General features: G+C 34.5%; 1 protein-coding gene and 1 long non-coding RNA gene across 4 annotated transcripts; one reads left to right on the top strand and one right to left on the bottom strand.

The window, feature by feature from the left end:
• The first annotated feature begins 1,073 nt into the window (after nucleotides 1-1,073).
• On the top strand, nucleotides 1,074-14,836 carry LOC110785718 (MADS-box protein FLOWERING LOCUS C). Its single transcript, XM_021990217.2, has 7 exons — nucleotides 1,074-1,497; nucleotides 11,272-11,344; nucleotides 11,625-11,686; nucleotides 11,763-11,862; nucleotides 12,700-12,741; nucleotides 13,944-13,985; nucleotides 14,365-14,836. Exons 1-7 carry the CDS (start codon nucleotides 1,301-1,303, stop codon nucleotides 14,536-14,538), a joined length of 690 nt encoding a protein of 229 aa, XP_021845909.2. The 5' UTR covers nucleotides 1,074-1,300; the 3' UTR covers nucleotides 14,539-14,836.
• Nucleotides 1,489-16,767, bottom strand: LOC130462478 (uncharacterized). 3 transcript variants are annotated; one of them, XR_008922750.1, is made up of 5 exons: nucleotides 16,587-16,767; nucleotides 15,961-16,044; nucleotides 12,826-13,540; nucleotides 5,871-5,961; nucleotides 1,489-1,691 (listed from the first exon to the last, which is right to left on the bottom strand). It is a non-coding gene; the product is annotated as an uncharacterized lncRNA (long non-coding RNA). The 3 variants fall into 3 exon arrangements; XR_008922752.1 differs by lacking the exon at nucleotides 16,587-16,767 and adding an exon at nucleotides 16,434-16,574; XR_008922751.1 differs by lacking the exon at nucleotides 5,871-5,961.
• Between the last annotated feature and the right edge of the window lie 3,702 nt (nucleotides 16,768-20,469).

The following is a 20,469-nucleotide window of genomic DNA, read 5'->3' as shown; positions in this document are numbered from 1 at the left end:
GATAAAAGTTTATTTGAAAGTAAATAAATTGGCTTTTGGGATGTTTATAGGGATATAAAGGGGATAAATGTTAGACAAATAAGAAAATATTCTAAAAGAGACTAATAAAAAAGAACAACTCAATTTAGAAAGGGAACTAGCATTCAAGAACAGGGGGAGTCATTTGTTATCCATTTTCTATCAAGCTAAAAAGACAAAGAAATGCGGACTAGCTAGTTGTAAGCTCGTAATACTATCACACGTACTATATAAGGTGAATCCTCTCACATTTCTCTCTTACATGTGTGAAACGCTTGGTGATAGCTCAAGCAAAATTAAGCTGGATAACTTTGATTGGTGTTGGTTAAGTAGTGTCTTTTTTTCTGATTTTGTTAAAAAAAAACATTTCCTCTTACCTGTGTAAGCCACGAGAGGAGAAAACGTGAAATTGTCCAATACGAAATATAAAAACACATATTCGGTGCACCTAATTTTAGGCACACCCAATTATATCTAAGCGCTAATACTACGGAGTAACTACTAAGGGAGCACTTCTTCCCCTGAAATCTCATAAACTTTTTTGAACTCAATAACCTTGATTTAACCTGATCAAATGCATCTAGTAATGGCCATGCCAAAAATGCATTCAATCATGATGGGCCGAACCAAAACATCAGACCTTTTTTGTGCGCTGTTTTGGGCTAAAAATAGCGGATTTTGGTGAAACTGGGTCAAATTTGCGCACAAATTAATCATTTATGGGGTCAAGCCAGTTAAGCTAGCTCCATATAATTAGATCTATAAAACTAAAAAAGTAATTAAACTTAAGTAAACTTTTAAAATTGATTAACTTATACTCTGTGTGAACATAATAAATTAGAACGGAATAATTATTTGTTCATGTTTTTTTTCCAAACGAAGAGAATGCACCTACCAATTATAGACAGAAAAAATGAAGTCCAACAATAGTAAAAATATCCAAAACACGCAATTACTAAAAATGGAAAAAGATAAATAGTGTAACGATAATCCGCAACGTCCACTAGTAAGTAGACTCCACAGCCTAAAGAAACACGTGTAATTTAGTATTTAATAAAAATTCGTCCAACTAAAAAAAAATTATGTCCCTCTCCAATTATGTGTGGCAAAATTAACCCCTTTCTCTCTCTAAGTTTTCTCTCTCTCCTTCTATATTGGGTTTTCTCCTCCGCCCTATTTCAGACACAACTTGACTCCTCAGTCACTCCTGAGAGTATCTATATTCAATTTCCAGAGAGAGAAAGTAAGATCGCCACAACCTACAAACAAAAACAAGATAAGGATGGGAAGAAGGAAGATAGAGATGAAGCGAATTGAAGATAAAAGCAGTCGTCAGGTCACTTTCTCTAAGCGCCGTTCTGGTCTCATCAAGAAGGCTCGCGAACTCTCTATCCTTTGCGATGTTGATGTTGCTGTTCTCGTCTTCTCCCATCGCGGTCGCCTCTACGAGTTCGTCAGCGGTGCTTCGTCTTCTTCCAGGTTCATTTTCTCTCTCTTCATATGTCTCTTCCATTCAATAACTGAGTACTTGATTTTTGTGTTTCCGAATATTTTTTTGCGCCATTGTCCGTACGATTGGAGTAAGGTTTTTTGAATTTTTGTCGGTTTTGAGCTCGATCGGTGCGATTTTCGATTTTCTGCAACGATTTCTTCATCCGATAGTGTTTTCTCACCTTGAAAATAAGAAATGCGACGATTTTAATGCTTAATTTTTACGGAACTTCAATTTGAATTTTATTTTTGCTAAAATTGTCATGAAATTATGAGGCGGTGCTTCTAATTTTATTTTATTTATTTTTTTATTAAAAAAAGAATTTACGCTTTGGAGTAGTGTAACTGTAATGATTATGAATTTTATTTTAATATTATCCGGAGTATTCTCTTTTGATTATTGAAGGTTTAATTTCTGCTTTATAGAGGTTGACTAGTTTGTTTTAGCTTCTGCCTTCACGTGATTGTTTATTTATTGTATTATCCGTTATTTTGTTTTGTTTTTGCTCTTAATTTAGTGGTTAGTGGAATATTTAACTATTTTCGGAGTGATGATTAGGACCGTAAGCTTCGTTTTACTATAAATAGTAGTGTGTTAAACTTTCTTTTTATAGTAGCAAAGGGCAGGAAGCATCTATTTATGAAATTCACTTATTTTTTAAGATCAGTAAGCTGTTTTGATTAGTAAGGCATAATGATATTTTATCTTTGTTGTCGTTGAATAACTACTGCGTATCACTCTCGTAGCTTTTGATTTTAGAACAATTACAGAAGGGGAAGGAGTATATTCTCAAGTCCTCCGTATATACACTTATGCAGTGGTTAGGTGATTATTATACTGTTCCAATTGAGGTTTAACATGGGCACATAACATGAGGCAGAGGCGTAGAGGGATCTTTTTCTATTTTTAGAAGTTTACTCTGTATTTTACTATATCTAGCTAGTAGTGTAAACTTTCCAGATATAGAAACGGTCGGCAGATATTTTGAGGTGCACTTTATATGGCCTTATTTTAATACTCTACTAATATTTCGAGACTACTAGTACATGATGTACCTCTATTTGGAAAAACTTTAGTGTGTTTATAGCCGTGAATTGTGTTATGTGGAGCATAAATAAATTTAATAGCCTAATAGAGGTGATTTTTAACGTGTAGTGTAATAAGTGAGCCCAACTGTATCCACTTGTTAGACACTTAGACATGTAGCTCTTCTTAGTCCATGTGTCTTGCCAATGTTTTATCTTCTTAGTTAAGATAACAACTATCACTATAGGCACATAACATGTTCGTCATTATACTAATTTTTATTGTCACTTGTGTAAAGGTCGTGTCCAGTGCACAAAACTTTTGCTATTTAGTAAAGGTCGTGTCCTGTGCACAAAACTTTTGCTATTTAGTGAACACATAGTCTTAGGAAGGAAAAAGTGTTGCCACATGTGTATCAGAGTATAAAAAGGCGCAGAAAGGCCAACATGAGGCGGCGGAGCGCAAGGTTTTGGAGCCTGCGTTTTTCGTGTTACGGGGGAGGTGATTTCAACGAGGCGCAACTAAGGCGCTCTCCTTGAGACGTAAACCATTTTTTCACCGTTATCTTTTATTATTTACTAGGTGAGCCTTATTTCAGCGAGCCACACACCGAGGGGAAAAAAGGCACGCCTAAGGCGCAAATAACCTTAATCACCCTTAATGGCCTGGGTGTCCCTTCATCTTTTTAATACATTATTGTGTATATCAATAAATTTAGCGACTTTAAGGACAAGGCTTTTAGGACAAGGCTTTGTTGTTGTTGATGATCTCTTATGTCGATTCATGTCAGCTGACCCAAATCACTTTGGGACCAAGGCTTTGTTGTACTTGTTGTAAGGACATGAAGGGATAAGAACATACAAACCGTCCTAAGTGATAGGAATTCTATTTTATTGATATTTGATCGTCTTTCTCGTACAAGAGCCGCATGATTGATTTGTGTTTATATCAAAGATTCCTCTATTCGAGATATTTAGGCTTATTCATTTTACATTCCTTCTTAATTCGATCCTCCTAATAGCAATATTTTATAGGATATTCCTTTTGACCTTAGAGGTACACTATAATCACACGGGTTCTCTCCGTTTTGACATAGTCCGACTCTTTTACTATTTATTGGGTGCGCCTTATTCCAATCAAGGATGCACAAAGTGCACGCGTAAGGCACAGAGAACCCTAATCGTCTAGGTGTCCCTTCAGCCGTTTTATACAAATATGGCTTTCAGGTTAAAGGGATATTATACCATTCGTCCCGTGTTAGGAATCTATTTATTGATATTTGATTGTGTTTCTCACACAAGAGCCAAATGGTTGATTTGTGTTTATATCGCGATCAATTCAAAGATTCCTCTATTCGAGATAGCAGAATCGAAATATAGAAGAACCAACACTTAAAGGGCGAGAAGTTCCGACCACTGATCCCTCCTCATCGCTTTGGGCTTATTCATTTTACATTCCTTCTTAATTCGATCCTCCTAATAGCAATATTTTATAGGATATTCCTTTTGACCTTAGAGGTACACTATAATCACACGGGTTCTCTCCGTTTTGACATACCGACTCTTTTACTATTTATTGGGTGCGCCTTATTCCAATCAAGGATGCACAAAGTGCACGCGTAAGGCACAGAGAACCCTAATTGTCTAGGTGTCCCTTCAGCCGTTTTATACAAATGTGGCTTTTAGGTTAAGGGGATATTATACCATCCGTCCCGTTTTAGGAATCTATTTATTGATATTTGATTGTGTTTCTCACACAAGAGCCAAATGGTTGATTTGTGTTTATATCGCGATCAATTCAAAGGTTCCTCTGTTTGAGATAGCCGGACATCAATGACGAGATATGTAGTGGTCGCTATCTCCTTATCTCTTACATATTGGCTTTAGGTGTTCAGAACATTTGAGACAAGTGTTTTATAGTTTTGACCCTGTGCATGCCAAGTTATCGACTAGCTATTGGTGAAGTCTCGAGGAACTAGTACCATGATCAAATCCTACCTGTTGGTGAAATCTCGAGTAACGGGTACCATGATCGAATCTTGTCACCTCATTTGTTGGCTTGTTCTTTGTGCTTCTCTCCACAACCATCAAAAATACTTCTACAACATCAAATTAACACCCTTGATTTGCCTCTTTATCTTCTCAACCTACATTTTACGCTTTGTAACATTGAATAAAACTATTAGTGCTACCTCTGCCTATTTTTAAGTCTTACAAATTTACTCTTATATAAAATACATTTGGTCCCATCAGTTTTGCCTCAACCAAAATGGCAAGGGGTATATAATTGTGAACGGAGCAAGTATCAACACACTGAACCTAGTTTAAGCAAACACACATTCCTTGTAATCTCTTGTATAGAAATCTCTTGTATAAAAACCTTGAGAGAGATCATAGATGTTAAAACTTTAAACATTCTGATCAGGCTTTGATGTCACTGTTATTATTGTTTAGACTTTAACATAAAAGTTCTTGTCCAAAACTACAAAACTGTCAGTCGCTAGTTTTTTTTCTCCTGTGAAAGTTTACCAAGCCATATATGCGCTATTAGTCTTTAGTATTCCCTTTTTATTTGCATTTATGTAGTTTTTGTTGGTTCCATTTTAAATTCAAGGTGCTTTATTCTTTTGATGTGACATGAACTGAAACTGGATTTCCTTGATGGTGGGGCTTGTATGTTTCTTAAAGTATAGGGAGTTGTTTTATTACTTTTAAATGTGACATGAATATAAACTTGATTTCCTTAATGTGAAGTTCATGATGGGCTTGTTTGTTGTTTGTCTGAGAAGCGCAACAATCATATACATTTTCGATTTCACTAGAAGGACAAGGAGGAGAAAGAATTGCAAATGGTATAGAGGAGTGTATTCAAGACTCAAAGACGCGTAAAAACTACTAAAAAAGGAAATACACATTGAGTTTCCTTTTCAGCATGGTAGTTAAGTTTTGGAGATTTCTGTACACACTGTGATATACTTCATTTCCGAACTATCTTGTAAGAATTAGTCTTTTAAGTGTTAGATCAACAAGGTTATTATGTTATGAAAAATGATTTTACATTTAGTTCCCTTTTTATGATGGTTGTTAACTTGTGGAGTTTTTTTAATACCATATTGTTGACTCCATAAAAATTCTTTGTTTCCCTACGCACGAATATAATCTTTTCATGTTTTTATACCTTTGCTACACCATAATGAAATAACTTAACATCAAGAAAGTGTACAAACAGTAAATTGATAAATTATAATTTATTCTTCTACACATGAGATTTCACCATTTTTAATTAGTTAAATATTTCATAAATTGAACAAGAAGGCTCAAATTTTGAATCTTACAAGGTTGATTTTTACTCATCATGCTAAATTCCTAATTGCAATCCTCTTTTGTTATTGTGGCAAGTAATATGCAGTAATATACATAAAAACCCTGCAAGGCATTAGACATGATAAAAAATTCAATAGCTGGAGTTATTTATTCTAAAATTTTCTTTTCGGGAGTCAATTCACAAGTTAAGAATGAGTTAAATGACTTTAGAGCTAAATCATATGGTCTTTGGTCTCTCAACCACGGTTGCAATCTAATACGGAGTAGTATGTTTGTAGTCATATAAAATAAATAAAATAAAAACACGTATAAAAAACCCCGTATATTTGTACAAAAACGTGTTATGTAGGTTTAACCAAGTTTTGTTGGTGAAAATGGTGGAAAACTCACTTTGTGACGTGAATGCTAAAAGTTCAAACCTCACCATCTGCTTGTGCTTGGAGTGGGAATCTCTTACCCCCCCTTGCTCTCAAGTGTTGATTTACGTAACTAAACTATTTGACTTGTGATAAGTGCTCATTAAAATTGAATCTTACCAATCAATAATAATAATAAAAAAAAAATAAGGCCACTTTTAACATTCCAAGCTATTATTAACACTGTGTAATGAATGGTTTTTCTACAACATATTTCTCACCATAGACAGAGTTAGTTAACTATGTTAACTATTTCAAACATGAATTAGATGACCTTGTTGAACAAAACAAAGCATTGCAATGTTCTTATCAAAATATATTGAGTATTGAAATACCATAACTCTTTCTTAAATTAAGGGCTAAATAAACACCTTCTTGACGACATTTTACGTAGCTCATTGTTCTCCTCCTAAACTTGCAAAACGCAAGAGCATTTTTAAGACCATCGAAATGAAGATTATGATGTTGTCCTAGTTATTCACATTTTAAGATTCCAATGTACTCTCTCTTTCCTTTGCATCCAATTGACATGCTCGTGTCCAAGTGGTGTGAACCCCATAAGAACGAGGACAACTCCTTACAACCTTAGCTACTCTTTAACATGCAAATAAATTGGTCTTTCCTCTCTTTATAAAATACGGTCCTTTCTCTCTTTGTAAAATAATCGCTACACAAGATAGGAATTTAGACCCTCACCAAAGTGGCATCTACTTATTACTTACAATTTTAGGTAACTTTTTCTTCTCGCCCTATGAAATCTTCCTTGTTAACATTTTCTTTTTTCAATGCACTAAAGGGGTACCATTTTGATTTAGTCCATTACATCTAACAGCCAAAAGAAAATGAATCTTTGGCTCCATTGGGAAATGACTCCTAATACCTCTTCACTTCCTTCCCATGAAGTAGAAGACTGTTGTCCCATTAACGTCCCGTTATCTCTTTTGGATCAATTGGAAACAACCTCTCTGCAATTGCAGGGGTAAGATTGCGTACGTTCGACCCCCTTACCCTGCTTCTTGCGGGATCCTCTTTGAGGCAATGGGGTAATGATAATGATAATGGTGAATGCACTAAAGGGGAAATCCTCTTGTATGTTATGTTTAGACCACTTAAGTTGCAAATAATAGGTTCCATTTCTTAAATGACTTTTCAAGAAAGTGCTTTGCTTCACTATGTTTGTTCTACAATTTATTTTCTTGTTTTGGATGAGTTTCTTGTTATTCTAAGAAATATTTAGCATTTTCACTATTACTTAAGTTGCAAATAATAGGTTCCATTTCTTAAATGACTTTTCAAGAAAGTGCTTTGCTTACTATGTTTGTTCTACAATTTATTTTCTTGTTTTGGATGAGTTTCTTGTCATTCTAAGAAATATTTAGCATTTTCACTATTTTTGCTCTTCTGTTTCTTTTCTTGGTTTTTGGATGTATAATTCGTTGATCGAGTCAACTACATGTTTTTTTACTCAAAGAAGAGGAATTAGGTTGTAAACAGAGATTTAGGAGTATGTTGTCCATTATGTTCAAATAAGGTTCCACATAATCTCCATCCTCAAGTGTGAGGATCTCTCTCAATTCCTATGGGAATATGAACTCCTTTCCTCTCTGCAACTCTCATAAGTTTTTCTCGATTATCTTTTGTACCTAAACAGAACTTTCAGCTAGTTCTTTTCCTAAGAGGTATTCTTCCTTGCTATATAATCAAAAGCTCACTCTATCATGTCATGTCAGATCTCGTGTGACTGTGTGTATCTTCTCATTCTTAAATGGTTTGCATTATCACCTTACGTTAATCTCCATCCTCAAGTGTGAGGATCTCTCTCAATTCCTATGTGAATATGAACTTTCTTCTCTTCTACTCTCATAAGTTCTTCTCGATTATCTTTTGGACCCAAACAAAACTCTCTTATAGTCGTTAGCGCTAGGAATAGCGCACACCCGACATAAGAGAAAGGGCTTTAGCGTCGCTTCGTTCATCCACTAACAAAAAGAGAGATTTTCCGTTTTGCGTTGTGATTATCACATTTCCGTGAAGCTAGTTCTTTACCTAAAAGGTATTCTTCCTTGCTATATAATCAAAAGCTCGCTCCATCATGTCATGTCAGGTCTCGTGTGAACGTGTATATCTTCTCATTCTTAAATGGTTTGCATCATCACCTTACGTTTATCTCTACCTCAAAGGTGTCTTTTTTAAAGGAATACTCGCATTTCTTACAACTATAATTCTCATGTTAGTGTTCGTATCTTATCTCCTACCTTATCCATAAATAGGACCTTAAGGACAATATACTCATAATATGTTCACACAAGATCATAGCTTAGAGACAATATATTTCATGACATGTTCCTCGAACTATGTCAAGAAAAAGAAATATGTTTAATAGGAATGTATCCCATTAGGATGTCAAAACTTATGGTAACACCACTTCATTCTTTCAGAAATCCTGCCCGTTTAACCATGTTTTAGAAATAATCAATCACTTAAGTTTATCCATATCCCATCTTTGAAGTTTTATACTTCAACTTTCTAATATAATGCCTTGTTTTATGCTTAGCTAATTCTAGATACCAAGTTACGATATTCTTAAATAACGAGTTAAAAGAAAATATACATGACTCGTGACTTTATATTATGAATTTTCATCCATACTACCTTCTAGAGGAAGGCCTACTTCTTGTTGGCTAAGAGTTTGCCATAATGTCAAACAACTCAACAAAAACAAGTGAAAGTGCAAACAAGCTAAAACCCACTATATCGAAGACCGTGTCAAAGTTATGTGTGAGTTAGTTCTATCCCAAACACATGCCTTATACTTCATACCCTTGTCGAAACAAGCGCTAAAGAATACAACATGCCACCTCAAATTCATCTCATGTTTCTTGTGTGACAACATATGCCAATTTCAGTCATAAAGAAACCAATATCAAAAAATGCTTCAGAATTCCCAAAAGACTTTACATGCTTATCAATACATAACTTGCACTGTTATTTTTTTGTTACATTCAAATAATTGCATGAAAACATTAAGGTTGCTTGGTACTCATTTCCTTTGACATAGCTTGTGTACATGATTTTAGCCAAAAATAAAATGCCAGAAAGTGCCAACGCGTGCCATGTCAAGGCCAACCCAAATCCTTAAGGAAACAAAGTTAAGAAATATGCATTGAAAATAACCTATAGCAATCATGGAAATAAATAAATCTATTAGAAATGGGAGTACTTGAAAGGAATTCCACTTTATAATCTAAAACCACTGTGTTTTTGTCATTGTTGAACTTTGTCTCCTGGTGATTCTTCTCTAAGACTTGTAGTTTTGATGTTATTATGAAATCAATAAACCTTAAATAATATGAACTCTCAACCATCGTTATTGGTTATGCTTGCACTTCTTTTCATTGTTCACATTCCTTTGCCCTTTATTTGGGCGAGATAAAAGGGAAGGGATAAGAGGAGGAGGAGGAATATCAAACTCCAATTTCCATAAAGTCTATCCCAATTTTAATCTAGTCGTTTTCCCTTCCCCAAACTCTTTTCCAAACAAAAAACTTGTGGTACTTCTCCCCCTTAACCAATTTGGGAGGAAGTTAGATCCTTTTTCCTCCTCCAATGTGTTTTACCAACAAGGAACACTTTCTCCCCCTCCCCCAACCATGATTTTGCTTTCATTATGTCATTCCACTTTATTTGAATAGGAAGTTAAAAGCGAAAGGAAGAGGAGGAAAAATGACAAGAAGAGAGAAAGGTCAACCTTAATTTTTCCTCCAAACCTATCCAATTAGGGAGAAATTTTATCATTTTCCCTCTTCCAGTCTCTTTTCCACACAAGAAAACTTTCTCTGCCCTTTCCCCATCCTCTCCCCTCATCCAATTTGGAAGATTTCAGTTTCTTTTTCTTTTTCCACCTCTTTTCCAAACGAGGAAAGCTGCTCCCCCTCCCACCCCTCCCCTCCTTGGAAGAAATTGATCATATTTCCTCCTCCGGTCTCTTTTTCAAAGAAGTAAACTAGCTCCCCCACCCCCCCTTCCCTTCTATGTTACTTGGACTAGGGTACTATTATCAGATACGGATACATGTCCAAATATACGACTCGTGTACATTGTAAAATTTTACCAAGATTCAAGTCGAAAATAAAGTGACAGAGTGTCGAGTACCCGACACGAGCCCTTGAGATAAAACGAAGAGTCGGAGTAACATGGCTTCCTTCCCTTTCTCATTATTTCCAGTCATACAAACAAAGTGTTAAAATCTCCATGTCATTTGTCACCGTTGAGATCTTGAAGATGTGCAAAACATATATAAGGAAGTAGTATAATAATAGTTATTGTAATTCCTAGCCACTACGAAGTATTCCTTTTGTCTTGATCCAGCTCACTCCTTTGTAACGAGTTTATCATATACTTGTATGTGTAATTGTTAGTTTGCCTTACGAAGTACTTACGTCAGTCGTGAAAGAATGGATCTAGCTCGCATCTGTGTTACGGATTTATCAAGAACTCATACGCATTAAATATTTGCGTGGCTTTTTCATAGCTTTTTTTGTCCAAAGTTCCATGTTCTTTCATATTTGTAAGACGCTCAAGCTTTTAATAATCTTGATTCCCTTGAATTGCGAGTGGCTTCCCCAAAAACAAACATTTCCCCGTATCTAGCGTATTTATTATGCCACCCTCGAGGTAAGCTCCAATATTGATGCTTGGCACAAAGCAAGTGCTCACAACATGAAAAAATAGTGATATTTTTTACTATGCTGTTTTTCAGAGGCGGCCTTGCGATAGAAAACTTACATATTCGGTAGTTTACTTTTTGGGCTCCTTGAACTCTAAAGTTTGCCATACTCGACAGAACACTAGTTATTTTTGTTTATAATCTTCGCAACTTCAACTGTTAGAGCTCAAGTCTGCCCCTTCCATTTGATTTAGAGCACAAGGGCTTACCTATATGTGTGTTTGACTTGCTACAATCATCCTGGTTTAGACAGTAATTTTCCTTCTTCAGTTTGTCTCAGATTCTTAGGCGATATCAAGATTCCACTGATGGAAAAGCATCAAACGTTGATGATGAAACTGAGGTAATGTACTTCACTTATTTTTTCCATGATTATTAGCTTGTACTATGCTCAGGATATTTCCTTCTAGCATTAGAATATTCTATCAGGTATATTTAACCCATTCTGGGTTGTCCTTTCTTTTCCGGCCAGTTTTAGAGTTCTTTGTCATCTTCCTGCTTCGAGTTTTCCACTGATAACAGACTTATCGGAAAGAAAAGGATACAATTCCTTCTATTCTTTGCTGTACAACAGTCATCTCCTTTTCTGACAAGCTCGGTTTTCTTTTTGTGTTTGACGGCAGGATTCCCCGTCTACTTGTATACAAGTCCAAACATGCGGCGAGCTAGTGAAAACAGTTGAAAGGCAAGTGATCAAATGTCCATCTGTTTTACTGATTCTGACGATGACGTTTCTGTACTCCACGATTCATGTCTTGCAGGTATGCAGAAGGCTCAGGTATTGAGAATCTTAGTCTAGAGGATTTCATGCAGCTGGAGAAACAACTAAACGATGCCCTTGTACAGACTAGAAACCGAAAGGTTCCCCTCCATTCCTGTTATCCTAATTAATTTCTTGTTACTGGCACTCCGGGCTTAATATAAGTAATTTGTGAACTTCTGTCAAACCAAACAGCCTTTATTTTGCTACTCTTCTTTGGTACCAAATAAAACCTTACCTTACACCTGCTGGTGTTGGGGACTTTAGTCAACTCTCTGCAGACTAGTTTATGGTTTTATTTTTTACTATTTGGTAAGATGAATAAAATGCTCACTGTAAAGTGCAGTGTGCAAAGAGTCCATAGTGCACTGTATCATACATTGCTGAAATATCAGTTAATCATTTGGAAGCTCATCTCTGTCAGCTCATTTTATGTAAGAACTGTCAAATTGATTCTAGCCTGGACAATGCAGCAGTATATCCGTCAGTAGTAGTATATGCAAGTCCGACTGCGGTCAAGTACCTCATGTCGGTAGCGTATAATTTCCCTCAAATAAAATACACACTTAAAAAGCTCATCTTCCTATGAGATTTCAGCCTCACCTCAACTTCCTCACCTCAACTTCCTCACCTCAACTCCTTCTCAATCGCCTATGGATGAAAGAGGGTAGTCTCAACAACGTAGTAGACGCGTTTTGGCTTTTTGACCCTCAAGACCTGGGGAAAAGAGCCAGGAGGCCCAGTAAAACCTTCACTCAGGCAGAATCTTAAACTAGAGACCACATATTTCTTTCTGATATACTGTTGCTAAAAAAGAGTGCTGGAAAAAGATTTCCAGCCCCTGTTATTCACATTTCCCCTCTTATCTGTACAGTCGTTTTCCTTGTTACCAAAATCATCAAAATGTTTCACCAACTTATTTCTGTTGTTCTTACCAGGCTCAGCTTATGCTAGAATCTGTTGCTACACTGCGTGAAAAGGTACACTCTCCCTCATCTAGATTTTGTTACTACTGACAAAATATGTTGGTTGTACACTTCTATTTCAATTGGTTAAATACTTACATTGAATTATTTACGATGCTCCGATCTTGTTAACATTTCAACGGAAAGACCAAGCTGCTCTGCCAGAAAAAAAAGTATAGTCATCTCATTTAATTTACCTGGATCTTTGACTTGAACTTGTATCACTACTATATAAATAAGTAGAAAACATCCGAACTCCTACTATGACTATGTACTTAGTCACACCCACTAGTAAGCATGTGGATCTTATAATGGTTCCGATTGATTTATATGGGTAATGTTCTTTTCATCTATGCTATCCTTTCTTCTCAGCATAAGGTAGATGGGTAGATCTAGTTATTTCAAGGGACACCCTATCAGGAACTTATCTAAACCTCAGTGAACATATGAATTTCATGGAATGGTAGTGGTGGCATGATACATACCAACAGATGCATCATATCTGCTTCTAATTTCACAATCTCGAACTCTACCTTGAAAGTGTACGATGAAACTAGAACCTAAGTCCTAAGGAAATAATCCAAGATTTTGTTCCCATTTTCTGGTTTGTTCTGCTGATACAATAGGATAACTTACTCCAAATTCTCTTGTTCCTGCTGCCTCATGCTACCTAATGCAGGCAGTGCAACCAAAGTAAACAAGTTTGACGTGTTCGGTCGTTTTCTTCCTTTGTTACGTAGACCTGTCTTCAATTTTTCTGCCAAATAAATCTGTATTATGCAAGGAGGTTGTAGACCCTTATAGCTTACAGGACCTGCAGTAACACAGTAATGCAGTAGAAAATTATGTAATGGCATGATTTTTCTGGTCGTTTCAAAGTTCTCTGTTGGTACTTTGTGAGTTTGTGGTGTGTGAAACAACAAAACTCTACAAATCTAGAACTCACACCCCAACTGAATTCGACGCAAGTACACTGAACAAAGTTGATACAGTCAAAAGTACAGAATAGTTTTAGCTCATATGTGTTTCTACTTTCTAACTCTATGTGTAGATGCAATCACTTTGTTGTCCAATCTTTCTATCATTTGCTCTTCATACCAAAACTGGGTTAGGTGGACTATTTTTTTCCTAAAGTAAACATGCTTCTGCTGACCATGTTATAGTTTTCATTTTGGCTTGTTTTATGAATCTGAATCTGGTGATCACTGTTTCTGTAGGAGAAGATGCTGACACAAGAGAATGACCAGTTGAAGGACGAGGTAAATATCAGTTTAAAAAAGGTTAACCTAAGACTCCGTTTGGTTGAGTGTAAACCAATTTGCAATGGAAAACACAATTCCAAAATTAGTTTTTAGTTGTTTGGTTCCACGAAAGAAAAATGAAGTGAGGGGAGTGTACAAGAGAGATAAGAAAAATAAAGGAAAACATTTTTACCTTCACTTTGAAGGAAAATTGGTTTCCCATCATTGTGAGAGCAATTTTACTCCCGAGAAAAATAGTTTTACACTCATTCGCTAACCAAACAATGTAAAATTGAAAATATAGGAAAACTATTTTCCGGGAAAACATTTTACGCTCTACCAAACAAAGCGCAAGAGTTAGAATATTTGTTACTTATGTCTATTGTGTGGTTTACAGGTTGCTAAAGTTAAGGGCAATCTCAACAGGGGAAACCGTACAGATTTAGAGTTGAATGGCGTGATGGAAGAGGGTGCACTTATACAATGCCCTGAGCCAGTGAGAACACTTCCTCTACTTATCGAGGAGGGTGAATGCCCTGAGCCAGTGAAAACACTTCCTCTACTATGGTAGCAAACCAGCAAGCTATTTGAGTCGTGAGGCAAAGCATTGGGAACGTTTTTTTTGCACTGGTCATGCTAACTGGGCTATATCTCTCTATAAGATGAAAGCTCCTTATTTTTCCGATGAGGACTCGCAATCTATTCGTTTCCCTTGTCTCCGATTGTATAACTATGATTGTCTTGTTTATACCTATTTATTAACTACTTGTACTATACTAAACCCGTGTAATAAGGTAGATTCAGTGTAATAAATCAGAATTTGGTAGACATGGTGAGGATTAATGTACGGTACACATATGGTCAACTAATGCTTTTGTAGTCCGTCTGTTCAGTCTGTTTCTTGCAGAGTGGCCTAAGTTGTTTTCGGGGTTGCTATCCTATCAGGCTGGGAGAATTAGCGCCACACTCAACATATATGTTTTACTGATACAGGCAGGTTCAATACTATCTCAATCCAGTTTTTGAAAGTCTAGTCATGAAAACTTAGAGGTGATCAAAATTTGAACCGGGCTGGACTTTAACACAGGAACTCATGCTCAAACCCATAACTTTGGTGCGGGCTTTTCTGGCTGAAATGGGCTTTTCCGGGCTTTAGTCTAAAAAGCGTGTTTGGGGTTGCCCAAACCCGTACTTTTTCGGGCCGATGGGTCGGGCTACAGATGATCGATCAGGTCTATGAAAACTTTATTGCTTCTCCTATAGCGAGAAAGATAGTTATTAGTGCAGGAGATACTTCCGATTAATCACTATCCAAAGATGTGGGAATGAATACAGAGTCCTGAATCCTCAAGCTAGTGACTCATTCTACACATTCCCTCTCGTATGGAATTCAATGGTCAGGTAAATAGTGCAACTTAAACTGAATTCGGACACCTAGACAGAGTAGTAATATGTCTATTTTGGTGCTAAAGATCTAAGATAACTTATTTCTATGCTGACAAGTACTCCACAAAGGGGTTCCAACCCTAAACCTCATCACTAGTCATTGCCGTGCAGGTGTTAAACTTCAAAGAGTACCGCCACATCAAATTTTGTGGTTACTCGAATGTCACAACTCAAACAGCAGCCATAGGTTCACTAAATTTACCCTAAAGTCCTTAACCAGTCAGGATACAATCCGATTCCGTTCCGATTCCTTAAACAACATCGATTCGTTGTTAAGAAGGGTGATTCCTTACCCTAAAAACTAAGGGCAAGGCGACGAATGGTATAGACGGGATTCGATTCCAGATTTGGGTACCCCCTCGAGACTTAAAAGCCTATGTTTTCTAAAGAGTATGAAATTGTCAATGTAAAGTGGCAAAATTCAATAAAACCAACAATCTGAAGCAAACTACTTTCAAACTAAATGAAATAAATTGAAGAAAATTAAATAAAAATGAAATTACTGCCAAATTAAATGAAATAAATTGAAGAAAATGAAATTACTTACAGTAAAAATGACGGAAATATAAATAAAACGCCTCTTGATTTTTGACTTTCACACTGCATGCTTGATTGCTACCATCTCCGAATCCTAATAAGCAATAGAATGATTTGATACAATTAACAGGAAAACAAAATATTATCAAAAAAAGTAATTTAAACTACTAATTAGATAACCAATTCTTGTAAAATCTTTCATGTTTTTGGAGGAATTCTTGTAAAAAAAATCATTTTTTGGAAGAATTCTTGAAAAATCTAGTAGATGGTGATAGTAAATCGCAAAAATTAATGATTAATATTACAAATTCAATTAAAAGAAATACAAATTTCAATATCGCAAATTCAAATTACATGCAAGAATGCAACCACAGATCGTTTGCACACACGTTCAAGGCCAACTCAAAATCCTCAACAACACGAAACGATAATGTAAACGAAGATTCGATACCCTATTATAAATTCTTCATAACAAATACTTACCGGGCAGTTTGAGATAAATTACAAATGCATTCCTTCTCAAGAAATTGAAAAAGAAAAAAAAAAAACAAAAAACAAAAGATGGGATGAATAATTTTCTTCTTCAACCTTCATTATATAAATATGTTGACATGAATACAGGAAGATTAGATAAACTTAGGAATTTTAAAGGGTCCCTGCTTTTTTTTTAAGAGATAACACTGCAAAAGTATAACCGCTTAAATGGATTATACTTAATTTTTGATAATCGGTTATGCGGTGGGGTGATTGTTTTGTGTAGTTTTCCGAGACATTTTGCAACATGTCAAAAAATACAAGACATTTTGCAAGAACATGTTGTGACAAGTGGTATTTGACTACTTGTTCTAGACTTCTAGTAGGTGCACATAAATACTTCTTCGGTCCTTTTATTACTGTCTCACTAGTGTTTATAAATGTGATGTGTCATGTACTCATGTGCGTTTATAATTTAAAACTAGTGTGTGGTCCTGGCGATACCCCTGTTGCTACTTTGAATAATTATAATTCGAGATTTTTTTCAACTTAATATTTGATTAAAATACATGTAGTCTATAAAAGTGAATGAAAATATTTATTAAGTTTATCAACTGCACATGTACATTCCGTAATTTATCATGCCAAGTAATTTTTCAATTAGATCATTTTACAATTCTTTGAATTTATTTTTCTAATGGAACTAGTGCTTCGAATTAATAAGCATAGTTTCTAAACGCAGAAAATAATTTTTTTATGCAAAATAAAAAATATCTTAATTATCCTTTTACCCCTTATTAAAATAATAAATACTTAAAGAAAGAAAAAAAAGAAATGATTGTCATTTTCCAGTTATTTTTCTTTAGAAACCAGTACCACTGTATACTCCACCAGTATGTTTGACCATAAACCATTAAATAACTTCCCTAACTTTTTATGCTTGAAACACATCCTATACATGAGTATTTCCATGTTTTAATATTCCTAAAGAATAGTTTTACCTTAAAAATGAAACTTATTCAATTAATGATGCAATTATTTTATTTTATTTTTTGTTTTTGACGTTTGTCTATGATGCAAATTTGTGTACGCTTGTTTAATTGTTCAAATCAATAAAACCAATTACCCAATCAATTAGTCTCCATTAACAAATGAAGATATTTATCGGTTTGATTTGTGGTAAGTGCGACACTAATATGTATTTTTTTTTTTAAATCTTTTAGGATATTTTGGTCATTTTAATTTCTGCATTTAGTAATACCCTTAATAAGATACATGTATGGTATTTTTATAGTTGATGCTTATGAGACTTATGATATCATGTTTAATTCATGGTTTTCCTAATGTTTGAATTACTTTTATTATTCTAATATAATCCATAAGAAATAAAAGGTAACATAAAGATGTACTTATATTAGACTTCATGTTAACATGTATTTATAAATTAATGTGTATGGATAAACAACAATTAGTGGTTGGTTAAGATGGTAATGAGAGTTATTCTCCAAACTTCAGGACTTGTGTTCAAACCTCATTGTATTGGTTTTTTGTTGTCAATAACATCAATAAACTTGGTGAGTCGATGATGTGGCGTAAACAAGAGAGTTTTACGTGGCACATAAACTTTTTCCGCAACGCCTTTTAATATGTTAGTATAGATTACAAAATAACATACTTTCTTGTTTTATAAATTATAATGATGTCCTAATTTTTACTTTTTATGTTTGTCAATGCTCATTTTGTATCATTTATATCTCTATTTATATATTAGTAAAAAAAGTTATAAAATTTTGATATTTAAAGTATTCACTGAGACGAATCGAACAAGACCCCCACATGAATTATTATTTTTTCTCATGTGTTGAAAATAATTTAGAAGATGTTCTTCAATTGTTAATAGTGTCAAAAATCTATATTAGAACATCACTATGGAACGGAAAGAGTACTTAATTGTTTCATTATTACTTGTCTTTTTTATTGATATTTTTTCTTAGTTTTAACATCATGTGAGTTTAACTTGGTAAATATCTTTAAATTTATCCCTTTTATATTTTTATTTTTCTTATTTAAGCAAAGGGTAAATAGACAATTATATTTTTGATGCCGCCTCCAAAAACGGGTCTAAGAAAATTCTCCTCGAAATTTGTTATTTTGGGTTGGGCCGGTCTGAGCCATCAAGCTGGGCTCAATATGAGAAGTCTAAATTTCATTTGGTCCAACCAATTAATGTCTTCTTAATTTTACACAACCAAAACTTAACAAAATAAAATATAATTTGGGACAATCTTTTAAGGACAAATAAAGTATGTTCGAAGAAAATCACTCCTCCTTAAATCATTTTAAAAATACGACTTGCTTTCTCTGTTATAATATAATGGTTATATTTCCTTATTTATCGTTTACCAAATAATAGTGGACTATCTTTAATATTTTCTTCCAAATTCTCCAATATGGGTTTGATGTTTATTAAATAAGGGGGAAATGGATCCCTGCTTCTCCCTTACCCTAACCTTTTAAAATAACTTTTGTGTAAGACGGTCTTATCGAAAAGACCACTTTGATTGTTTAACTAATTGGTTCTAGTGGTTAATTAATTAGTTCTAATGCTTAACTAATTATTTTCAGTGCTTAACTAATTAATTCTATTTTTAACTTATATGGCACCAAGGTGATCTTTTTTGTAAGACCGCCTCATATAAAAGTTTATAAACCTTTTATCCAGCCAAGAGAATTTGTTTCCCTTTTTTTTCTCTCAATTTTTTTTATCCAAATAAAGTGTGAAGGAAAATAAGAAAACTACTTTCCTAAAAATATTTCCAACAACATAAACAAAACAAGAAAGTAGACTTGGAAAAAATCCAACCACCTGAGAGGCCCCTGGGCTATTTTGTGGGCCAAAATGGCAAACTCATTGGACCATTTTAGTGCATTAGACATTTAGACATCAGATTCAAACAAATATCCATGCCCCTCATCAAATGCACAAGAAGAGCCCCACAAAATGAAAAAATCCAAGGGGAAAAAACACTCTTATTTCTTTTAATCATACTCCTATATTCAGTGAACTACGACTGTCCAAGTCTCAGTTTCAGAGCAGCTCAATATAAATATGTCAAAATAATACTGCTTTAGTGAAAAATGAAGACATCTGTATTTTTTTATTATTATAAAAACATAAAAATTGGATAAAAGTTACCTTGGAGTACAGTAAATTTATTGTACATACAAGACCATTTGTTGTTAAAATTGAAATATTATGTAAAAAAATGAGTACTCCGTAATAATATCTAGAAAAAAAATTATTTTAAATTTGTGTGCCCCTATTATGGGAGATTTCATAATTAATGAAACAATTACTAAGTTAGTGAATAAGTTTGCCCTTACTTAATCCACTAGCTTATTTATATTTCTTTATCTTTCTTGTATCACTACCTATTTTTGTGAGAGATTTTTGATCAAAATGGAACAAGTTAAATGAGATGGCGGGAGTACATTACATTACAATTCATGGAATATTACCTTTCAATACTTGTTAATAAGCCAAAAGGCTCCACGATATCAATGTTTTAAAATACTATTCCGTACTACAATAAGTTGGGGAAATGATAAATCCAAGGAAAAATTCACTGCTTCCAAGAAAATCAACTTTGAAAAAATATGAATTATCCTGGACGAAGTAAATTTCCTTGGATTTATCAACTCCCAATAAGTGGTTGTTTTTTACGATCAATGATAAATGCGGACTATTACAAGGATCAATGTACTACATACATGCTAGAGACTTAGAGAGTACTCCCTTCATTTCGAAATAATGGGGACAATTTACTTTTTCACGCTTGCCAATGTAAATGTTTGGACATAAATATCTCTAATCTTGTATTCATAAAATTATAAAAAGTTGATATTCCGAAAGTACATATCGAGACGAATCAAACAAGACCACACAACGACTATATTTTCCCTTACCCATAAATTACAAATGATAGTCAAATTAAAATTTGTGAATAGAGTGTTAAAAGTCAATGTGACCCTATTATTTTAAAAG

This window comes from Spinacia oleracea, chromosome 1 (assembly GCF_020520425.1).
Source record: "Spinacia oleracea cultivar Varoflay chromosome 1, BTI_SOV_V1, whole genome shotgun sequence".
Lineage (NCBI taxonomy): Eukaryota > Viridiplantae > Streptophyta > Magnoliopsida > Caryophyllales > Amaranthaceae > Spinacia > Spinacia oleracea.
This window is presented reverse-complemented; position numbering and strand designations above follow the sequence as displayed.

Excerpts from the sequence above, each read along its gene's own strand:
- LOC110785718 (XM_021990217.2), top strand. The coding sequence starts at position 1,301 with ATGGGAAGAAGGAAGATAGAGATGAAGCGAATTGAAGATAAAAGCAGT. Across the intron at positions 1,498-11,271 it reads GGTGCTTCGTCTTCTTCCAG|TTTGTCTCAGATTCTTAGGC; the intron begins GTTCATTTTCTC and ends TTCCTTCTTCAG. Across the intron at positions 12,742-13,943 it reads TTGCTACACTGCGTGAAAAG|GAGAAGATGCTGACACAAGA; the intron begins GTACACTCTCCC and ends CTGTTTCTGTAG.